General features: G+C 43.8%; 1 protein-coding gene across 2 annotated transcripts; it reads left to right on the top strand.

The window, feature by feature from the left end:
* Nucleotides 1-3,662: 3,662 nt before the first annotated feature.
* LOC123124156 (mitochondrial inner membrane protein OXA1) lies at nt 3,663-8,132 on the top strand. 2 transcript variants are annotated; one of them, XM_044544830.1, is made up of 9 exons: nt 3,663-4,173; nt 4,284-4,365; nt 4,938-4,982; nt 5,106-5,164; nt 6,193-6,259; nt 6,377-6,508; nt 6,945-7,064; nt 7,427-7,481; nt 7,572-8,132. In XM_044544830.1, the coding sequence occupies exons 1-9, from the start codon at nt 3,674-3,676 to the stop codon at nt 7,787-7,789; spliced, it is 1,278 nt and encodes a 425-aa protein (XP_044400765.1). In that variant the 5' UTR covers nt 3,663-3,673; the 3' UTR covers nt 7,790-8,132. The 2 variants fall into 2 exon arrangements, with proteins under 2 accessions (XP_044400765.1, XP_044400769.1); XM_044544834.1 differs by having other exon boundaries at nt 3,688-4,183.
* Nucleotides 8,133-10,225: the final 2,093 nt, after the last annotated feature.

The following is a 10,225-nucleotide window of genomic DNA, read 5'->3' as shown; positions in this document are numbered from 1 at the left end:
TCGGTGCCTCACCGCGGGTCTGTAGGGCACGGGCAGCGGGGGTCGAGGAGGAGGCGGGGACGAACGATGCGGGAGAGGGGATCCGGCGAGGAAGCAGTCCGGCAAGGCCTTCGGGTGGCGGCGAAGTCGAGATCCGGCGAGGGATTTCGAGGAACGGCGGGGTCCAGGGCGACGGTGTCGGGGAGCCGGCCGACGACGGTGCTCGGGGCGACGATGGGGTTCGATCCGGGCGGCGGCGAGGGGCGCAGGGGGGGCGACGGGAGGGGCCGGCTCTGCGGGGGGATGACGGCGACGTGGAGGCGGCGCTGGGGCGACGGGATCGGGGGGTTGCCCCGATCCAGATCGGGGAAGGGCGAGAGGGAGGAGTGGGAGAGAATGGGGGCGACGTGGGGGTGGGGGTTAGGGTTTCAGGGGGATAAGGTGGAGTGGGAGGGTCCGGCCGGGCCAGTGGGCTGGTCTGGCGGCCCGTCGGCTTGCTGGGCCGAGGCCTAGATGGCCAGGGGGTTCTCTCCCTCTCTTTTATTTTTTTTGTTTTACCTTTTGTCTTTTCTTTTTATTTATTCTTTTCTGTTTTAGTTTAGTCATACTTTATTTTAGTTTTTATAAAATATGACCATAGCTCCTAAAATAAGGTTTCAGAACATCCCTCTACCATAAAAAGTTTGGTGGTCAATTAAACTAGTTTAACATTTGTTTATTATTTAAAATCATTTGAATAATTGTTTTGCTATGGTTTTATTCACTTTAGAGTATTTAATCATTTCATAATAGTGTGGTTTCTCCACCTTTATTATTTTGAATTTATCTATCCCAGCTTGAACATTTTAGCTTTAATGTTTGAAAACTTTTATTGTTTGATCGATTTAGGATTTAAATTTGAAACGGTTTCGAATTAACCCGAGATTAATTACAGTGACAGAGGTGATGTGTCATCATTAGTAGGGGATTACTGTAGTCTAATTATCCGGGCGTCACACGAACGAATACCAAATTCACATAACTACTAATAGCAAGACTTCACCCATGTCCTCGGGAACAAACATAACTACTCACAAAGCATATTCATGTTCATAATCAGAGGAGTAATAATATGCATTAAGGATCTGAACATATGATCTTCCACCAAGTAAACCAATTAGCATCAACTACAAGGAGTAATCAACACTACTAGCAACCCACGGGTACCAATTTGTGGTTTTGATACAAGATTGGATACAAGAGATGAACTAGGGTTTTGAGAGGAGATGGTGCTGGTGAAGATGTTGATGGAGATTGACCCCCTCCCGATGAGAGGATCATTGGTGATGACAATGGTGATGATTTCCCCCTCCGGAGGGAAGTGTCCCCGGCAGAACAGCTCCGCCAGAGCTCTAGATTGGTTCCGCCAAGGTTCCGCCTCGTGGCGGCGGAGTTTCGTCCCGTAAGCTTGCACGTGATTTTTTCCAGGGTAAAAGCCTTCATATAGCAGAAGATGGACACCGGGGGCCCACCAGGGGGCCTAGGAGACAGGGGGCGCGCCTAGAAGGGGTGGGCGCGCCCCCACCCTCCTGGGCAGGGTGTGCCCCCCTGATGTATTTCTTTCGCCCAATAATTCTTATTAATTCCAAAAACATGTTTCGTGGAGTTTTAGGATTTTTGGAGCAGTGCAAAATAGGTTTTCAATGTTTGCTCCTTTTTCAGGCAGAATTCCAGCTGCCGGCATTCCCCCTCTTCATGGTAAACCTTGTAAAATAAGAGAGAATAGCCATAAGTATTGAGATATAATGTGTAATAACAACCCATAGTGCAATAAATATTGATATAAAAGCATGATGCAAAATGGACGTATCAACCACCTCAATAGCCAGTGGTCGTCGTTCCATGGCTCCATTTCGGGGCACCTTCCGGCATTGAATCGCAACCGAGAGAGCGGACATTTCCTTCTTTGGAAGGGCTACTTTGACACAACAAACGCATTATTCAAACATCAAAAATTTCGTTGCCGTTTTCGTATGAGTAGGCATCTTTTTAAATGTATTAGAGAGGGGGTGGTCGACTATGATGACTATTTCAAATGCAAAGAGGATGCCGTTGGAAAGATTGGTTTCTCCTCTTATCAAAAATGCATTGCCGCCATCCAAATGCTTGCATACGGAGTGCCCGGTGATCTCATTGACGAGTACGTCCGTATGAGCGAGTCTACATGCCTAGACTCCCTGTATAAGTTCTGCAAGGCTGTTATTGTTGTGTTTGGCCTTGAGTACTTGAGAGAGTCGACTCTTGAAGATACAACCTGTTTGTTGGCGATGAATGCCAGCAGGGGCTTTCCAGGGATGCTTGGCAGCATAGACTGCATGCACTGGGAGTGGAAGAAGTGCCGTTCTGCTTGGCAATGGCAGTATAAGGGCCATGTCAGGGTGTACTGTCATACTTGAGGCCGTGGCGTCTCAAGATCTCTGAATCTAACACTCTTTCTTTGGCATGGCCGGATCACACAATGATGTCAACGTGCTTCAGCGCTTGCCGGTGTTTGCTAGGCTTGTCGAAGGCAACAGCCCACCGGTGAACTTTACTATCAACGACCACAACTATGACAAAGGATACTACCTAGGTGACGGTATCTATCCTCAGCGGACCACTATTGTGAAGACAATCCCGAACCCCATCGGAGAGAAGATGAAAAGATTTGCCCAAGAGCAAGAGAGTGCTAGGAAGGACGTTGAGCGTACCTTTGGTGTTTTGTAATCTAGATGGGGCATCGTTCGGTATCCTGCTAATACTTGGAGTACACAGAAACTATGGGAGGTGATGACTGCTTGTGTGATCAGGCATAATATGATCGTAGAAGATGAGCGCCTGGAACGTCTCTACGAACAAGGGTTTCAGTTTTAGGGTGAGAATGTTGTGCCTGAGCATGAAGGAGCGTCAATGTTTGAACAGTTCACCCAATTTCATCATGACATGCGTGATTAGAAAACTCACATGCAAATGTAAAATGATTTGATTGAGCATATATGGGCTCATGTTGGCAACCAACGGATGTATCTTTTTTTATTCGGCTTGCAAAACTATGTGAGACATTTTTTACTTTTATTCGGCTTGTAAAACTATGCTATTTATTTGGTTGAAACTATACTATTTATTTGATTGTGGACTATATGTTTGCTTGTGAAATAATGCAAAATTTGTGCTATTTATTGAAAAAGGGCGGCCAGCCGGTCACGTCGGCACATATGGGTCGACGCGTTGGGCGCACTGCCGATCCAAATCTTAAACAGGGCGGACGGCCGACACAAACAGACAAAAAGCGGACAAAAACGTCATCCGTTTTGGTCGGCGCGTTGGAGTTGCTCTAAGGTCTTGGTATTTTCATACCTTCAACAGCACCCCAGTTGCGCGAACCAACCTATGCTTGATGGTTAGAGGGACTGTGGTATCCCCTAGGGTTCAAATCTCGGTGCTCGCACTTATTCTTGGATTTATTTTGGGATTTCTGGCGATGCGTATTCAGTGGGTGTCGGCTCAGTCTTTCGGAGGTGCTCATAGGGTAGGGTGTGCGTGTGTGCGTTCAAAGGGGCGAGTGTATGCACGTGTATATGAGCGCTTGTGTCTGTACTTATGTTAAAAAAAACAGCACCCCAGTTAAATCACAGATTTTTAAGGAGAAAAAAACGATGCAAACTACCGAACACATATGCCGTTGCAAATTTCCCATAACAATATAGTTGGGAACTTCACCCTTCTCTTTCGGGCGTACCGCGCTGCGAGCAGCAATGGCGTTGGCCGCGGCCGCGCGCAGAAGCCTCGCATCCGGTGGCCTCTCCGGTCCCCTCGCCCGCCGCCTCCATCCGTCACTCCCTCAACTGCTTCCATCCAACTCCACCGGCGATCCTCGAAAACCCTCGACCCTTCCACCCCCACCCGCACCACGACCGTTTCACTTCGCGCTCGCCCCTCGCGGGACATCCCAAACCCTAAGCTCCCCCCCATTCGGTCTTCACCTCCTCCCCGGGCCATCCCGCCGCAGCTTCTCCTCTTCCTGCGACACCGGCTTCACCGACACCACCACCGATTCCGCAGCGTCCGCGGCGGCCCCGGCGAGCTTCCCCGGCGAGGTGGCATGGGCCGCGGAGGACTCATCAATGGCCGTCGCGGCGGTGCAGCATCTCATCGACGCGGTCCATTCCTTCACCGGTCTGAACTGGTCAGGGTTTAGGGGTTTGAGGAATTTGAGCCCTTTACCGTGTCTTCAGAATTTTGTTTCCGGTGTGCATCATGTTCGTTGTGTATTGTTTGCACTACAGGTGGATTTCTATTGCTCTCTCCACAGTGCTGCTACGCTGTGGGATGTTCACAATTGCGATGCTTGTCAGGAAACGCCTATATGTAAGATCTTAAGTACATTAGTACCAATGTTCCTCCCTTTGGTTTTACTTTATTATGCATGTTAGAACACTTATCTGTACTGAGCGCTATAAGTAAGTAGGCTCGTATCTTGTATAGTCAGAAGTTGATTGTACCCAATTAGTCACAAGTCAGATTTTATCCCATCTCTTGGTCATGAGAAGTAAACCAAATTTCTGCATGCAAAGTTAGGATTCTTTGCTCGGGGTTAATCCCACCAATAGGCAACAATTACAAAGCCGTTTAATCAGCCATCTTTGTGTAAACGCAAAACTCACATATGGGGAATATGTGTGCTATCCATTAGTTAATGAGTGCTATGAATGTTATATCCCTGAGTAAAATGTGTGTTAGGAAATGTGAGAACCTCTTCAGTATCCTGTAGGATTCAATTGTTTCGTATGAAGTTCTTGCAGAACTCCCATGCATTGCAAAAGTGCCTAACTTACTACAGAGCCAACTGAAATAAAATTCAATTGTCATATTTTACTTTGAAGAATTTTGTTTTGATCACAGGCTTAACCTACTTTCTTTAATGCTTCAAACTTACATAGGGGATGCGTCAGGAGCTGTTTCAATACCTCAAGTTGGTAAAGGATGTATGTAAGATCCCTGCAATAAGGGAAGCGAAACACTATTAGATTTTTTACTACTACTATTGTACTGTACAATCGGCATATTCTATTGTTAAAAATTTAACTGTACACAATCATTTCCTGCAGTCCAAGGGTAAAAAATCAATACAAGAACTTGCAGATGCAGGGGATCCTTTGGTCAGAAAGTATGTAAAATGCTTTACTTGCGTTTGTACTGTGACATTATTGCCAGCGCTAATGTTTTCTTTCTGAGTAAATATCCTTAAATGTTAAAATGTTCTTGCTGGATGAAAGAAGAGACGTGTGCGATGTTTAATGTTAACATGAAAGAGAGAAAAGGAAGTTTTGTGGTTCCCCAATCTTCTTTCTTTCCAGTGTTCAATCATGACACATATCTGCTTAAAAGTTATTCAACAGGAAAAAGATGTTAGTTTGTTTCATCCGAGACATGAAATGATTTTGGCCTAGCAGACAACGCAGTTTAAGAAAAAAAAACTAGTAGAACTTGTCTTTGCTGGGGGCTGTGCACTGTGCAGCACAATATATCAAGAAAACCACACTAATCCCGTCCAATTACTGTCGGCTCCCTGTAGATCGATATATTATCATACATCCTCAGGTAGGCATAAATGCATCCAACTGCATCGAAGTATGGGCCCATGGCTCCATGGGACTGAAAATCATTTCTAAATATTGAAGTTGGATATATGAACGCAGAAACTTAGTTAGGCCCTTTTTATTTGTGTTCTTGCATTTGCAATTTCAAACATAAAAAGAGTGCTGTTCCGGTCAAACACTTTTGAAGTTGTATAATGTCCATACTCCATACCTCAGCCAATCGGGTCACTTTTGCTGGACAGTTTGGTGAAAATAATTTCCTTTAATATTTGCTTATTTACTGCGAAAATACAAAATAGAGTGCATGTGCAAACTTTCTACTTTGCCTCAATAATCCTATGGTGCCGTGGTGTGAGTGCCTGGTTCTAGTCAATATAATAACAATTCATGTTGCTGTGTAGCTTATTTGGCCTTTCCCTTCCTAATTGTTGCCTCTGACTTCTGTGCTTCTTATTGCGCTGATCAAAATTCCTTTTGACTGACAAATTTAACCTCATGCCATAAACAACATCTAACTTCTTTTGCTCCTACTTGTTGTTTTAGGGACCTTGCATGGGTTTCTCTAAATTCTAAATGCTCGCTCTTGTTCACACAGTCTTGGTTTTCTGCCAATTCTTCAATTCATTGCGACGCCGTATACCTTTGTAACTCTTTACAGTGCTGTAAGTTGATTTCACATGCTGATTTTTTTGATGTATCTCTTCTTACCACCACAACCACCTTCATCGTTTCCATTTTCACAGACTTCTTGTCATTTCAATTTTCTGTCATGCTTCTAGATATCAAACATGGTTGAGAAAGTTCCATCTTTAAAAGGGGGTGGAGCTTTATGGTTTACTGATCTGACGACTCCTGATGCTCTTTGCATCTTTCCCATGATAACATCACTGTTCATCATGCTTCGCTTTGAGGTATGTGTACAGTTCTTATCTAAATGTATGTTTGTTCTTGTGCTACAAAGTTCGAGATGCCATTTATCACATCCTTCAACTATTTTTCCTTCAGATTTTGTTTAGTTTGTCTGTGCTCCCACTGTACACTGTTTCCATGAGATTAATTTGTTTTCTCGAGAGTTCCCCTTGCTATTGAGAAATGTAAGGTGGCAACTGGCCAGTGCTGGCCATGCTTTTCAGGATTACGATGTTTAGTTAAACAATGTGTACATTATTTGATACAAACTGTTATTGTTGGATTGTATTAAAATCACCACCTAGCGAATTCAATTTTGTATCACGGAATTCACGTAAATTTCACTAATTGTTGGTCAAAGATAAGCACTGGGAATCGTGGACGCCTTACCTTTCCAAATGGATGGAGGGATGACTAATGTGAGTTTTTGGCTTTTAGGTCAACTATGGTGTTGCAGCAAAACGTACAGAACACTCTCGCAAGATGGAAGATAATGCAAGGCAGGTTGTGAGAGCAATGTCTCTTCTACCTATGCTGTGGACAGCTACCCTTCCTCAGGTAGAGTGGACTACTTGCTGATGCTTGGAGTTTTTTGTTATTGAATAATTTTACATTGTTGAATTTAGCCTGACCACCCTCAGAATCGGGAGGTATTTACCCCCCGCCCCTCCTGTTTCAAATAAGAGCTGAAAATGGTAACCGGCTTAATTTTTTGCTTATTTCAATGCCTTGAGACAGTAGGTTTATTACCATGTCTCCGTGGGTTCTTAAATACTGCATTATGGTTACGGTCTTCTATAAAGGCCAAAAGATTAAATCCAACTACTAAGTATTCAAGCAAGTCTATTTAGGGTTGTAAACATGCTGATACTGCCCTACTTTCTGATGTCAAATCATCTCCAAATTTATGTCCTGTCCAGGCGATTTCTTGTTCCTTGGTCACCTGGAGCGGTCTGACTCTTGCAGGAAGGATAGGTGAGCCCTGTCACAGGCTCCTGTACCTTGCAATTGAGTTTGGTCTTATTTCCATTACGCTAGACAACACACGTCTTTCATTGCTTGCAGTTCTTAAGCATCCAGATGTGCAGAAAGTACTATACGGTGGCTCCTTTCTACTAAAACAAGAATGTTCCTCTTCCAATGGACAGAAGGGCCCGACTGCTGAAGATTCCCCGCCTCCTGTCAAAGAAGAGGAAGAACCAGTTTCTCCAGAGACAAAGAAATCTTCCGATGCCAGCGTTCACATAGACGAGTCTGACAAGAAATCGACCAAAGACGGTTAAATTTGGTATAATCCCGACTTATATCGCAGCATGTCCACTTGCTGGGACGACAATCTCCTAGCGAACTGCCGTCTTGTGCTTTGTATCTGAGCCTAGATAGCTATGCTGCCATTCCAGGATTAGAGTGGCCGGCTGCTACTGCAGATGAGTAGGTAGCATACTGATGTGATTTAGCTTATCGTATCTTTAGTTTGTTAGCTCTAATATGATGGTTGAAAAGAAATTGGGAGCAGAAGCTTCATTTTTCTTAAGCACTGATGGCCTGGTCTTCGAAGAGCAAATTTATTGCGCTTTTGTGAAGAAACTTGCCTGATATCAAATGAAGATCTGTCATATGTCCTTATTCTGTAGGGTCCTTTCATTTAGATGAGGTTTAAGTAGATCTCACCATTTTTTTTAGAAGAACAGGGAGGCCACTCCCCGGTTCCATTATATAGAATGAAACCAGATCTCACCATAGACGCATAACAGGATTTTTTATTCCTTTCACTTATTTTTCCTCCTTTTGTTTCTCCACCCTCTTTACTGTATTTTTCTCTCTCTAGAAAATACATAAATATAGTTGCCATGCAGTGTGTGTAGTACTCCCTTCGTCCCATAATGTAAGACGTTTTTTGGCACTACATCTTACATTATGGGACGGAGGGAGTAACTCCTAGTGAGCATACGTTTGCGCAATAGCCGGCTGGCGTGCTTGCAATTGGAGTTGCGCTCGGCTGAAGTGTCACACCCTGATTTTCATGCCACTACACTTAAGCTAACAATCATGATAAAATGTGGTTTGACAAAAACTTTTGAGTGTTTTGGACCTTGCCTTGATTGGTTTATGTTTGTTGTTTGCAAGTGCTCTAAAAATAAAATAAATCCTCCAACTCTTATACTCCTTCTCCTTGATCCAAAAACCTTTCCCAATGATCATGCCATGTGTATAGGACATAAAAATAATTTCTTGCAAAAATAATTTGGCCAAATAGTATTTTCAAAAATTAGTTTTTCAAAAACTCCTAAATTGAGGTTTGCACTGCAAGTACTTAATTAAGGGCAGTAAAAATCTTTCTAAAAATATATTTGACTCCTATTAGATATAGGATACCCAGAAACCACAAAAATATAATTTTAAAAGTTATTTTCCTATTTTATTTAAAAGCTTTTTCTTAAGGCCAGAAATGGTCTTTAATAGGGAAAATTTATTTTATTGTTTTAAAAATATTTTACAAAATCAGGAATTTACAAAATCAGGGAAACTCAGTGGGCATATATTTCCCATATATAAGAGTTTCAACATATGGTCATGTTCAAAATATTGGACAAAACCTCCCAAAACCATTTCTGCCAATTTCAAGGATTTGAAATATTTCTACAGTAAATACTTTCATAAAAATCCAAGAAAATTCCATCCTGTCACAAATGCCCTATTAGGTGATCTTGCCAAGTCTCATGTCTTGGAGAACAAGATAACATCATCAAATCCCCTCAAAACCATTTCTGTCCATTTTGAAGTTTGAGCAACTTTACATTGCCAAACATTCCCAAATGTTCTCAAACCTTGTGAACATGCTCAAATGTTCTAATTATACATCTAGACCAAGTGGCAGACGTTGGAGAACAAGTTAACTTGATCAAAGGGCCCCAAAACCCTTCCTGTCCAAATCCAAATTTGAACAACTCTACATTGGCAACTTTCTCCTTTTGATCTCAACTTTTGTGGACATATTCATACCCTCAAATGATGACACTACACCAAGTGGTGCATCAAGGAGAATAGATTTGCATGACTAAATCTTGGAGAGTCCATTTCTGCTGATTTCTAGGGTTTACAAAAGTTGCATTGGCAACTTTTCCCAAATGAACTCAATCTTGGTGGAACCTCTTATTTTCTCATACCATTTGACCCTGTCAAGCCTCATGACAAATGGAGATCAACTACTTGCCCAAACCAATATCAAACACCTTCTACCATTTTACTAAAACCCCTGTTTTGACCACTTCCACTCTTCTCCATGGCCTCAACTTTTTAGCACAGCTCCTCCAAGTCCTCCTCTACCCCCAGTAACAATGGCTGCATCTCAGCTCAATGATTGAGGGGTGAAACCTCCTCATTTACCCCTTTGGACATCCACAACACCCTTCTCTCTCACCTCTCCTCTCTCACCAGAGCCCCTCCAGAGCATCCAAGGCCCCCTCTACTTTCTTTACTCTCTCCCACACCTGCTAGACACCAATGGACGTGCCCACTGTGCATATAAAATGGCATGCCGGCCATTTGCACGCTCTGGAGCACGCTACAGTGCGCTACCGCACTGTAGCCGCCCCCTGCCAAGCACCTCCGGCCACCTCGGCTCTCCCCCTCATGCCAGCTGATGCTCCTCGACGTCCGCAGCATGCCAAGCCTCTGTCCCCCTCCTCCTGCTCCCTTCTCCTGCCCTTGCTCGCACG

This window comes from Triticum aestivum, chromosome 1B, assembly GCF_018294505.1.
Source record: "Triticum aestivum cultivar Chinese Spring chromosome 1B, IWGSC CS RefSeq v2.1, whole genome shotgun sequence".
In the NCBI taxonomy this organism is placed as follows: Eukaryota; Viridiplantae; Streptophyta; class Magnoliopsida; order Poales; family Poaceae; genus Triticum; species Triticum aestivum.
Note: the sequence above shows the minus strand (reverse complement) of the source record. Positions and strands in the feature narration are given on the sequence as shown.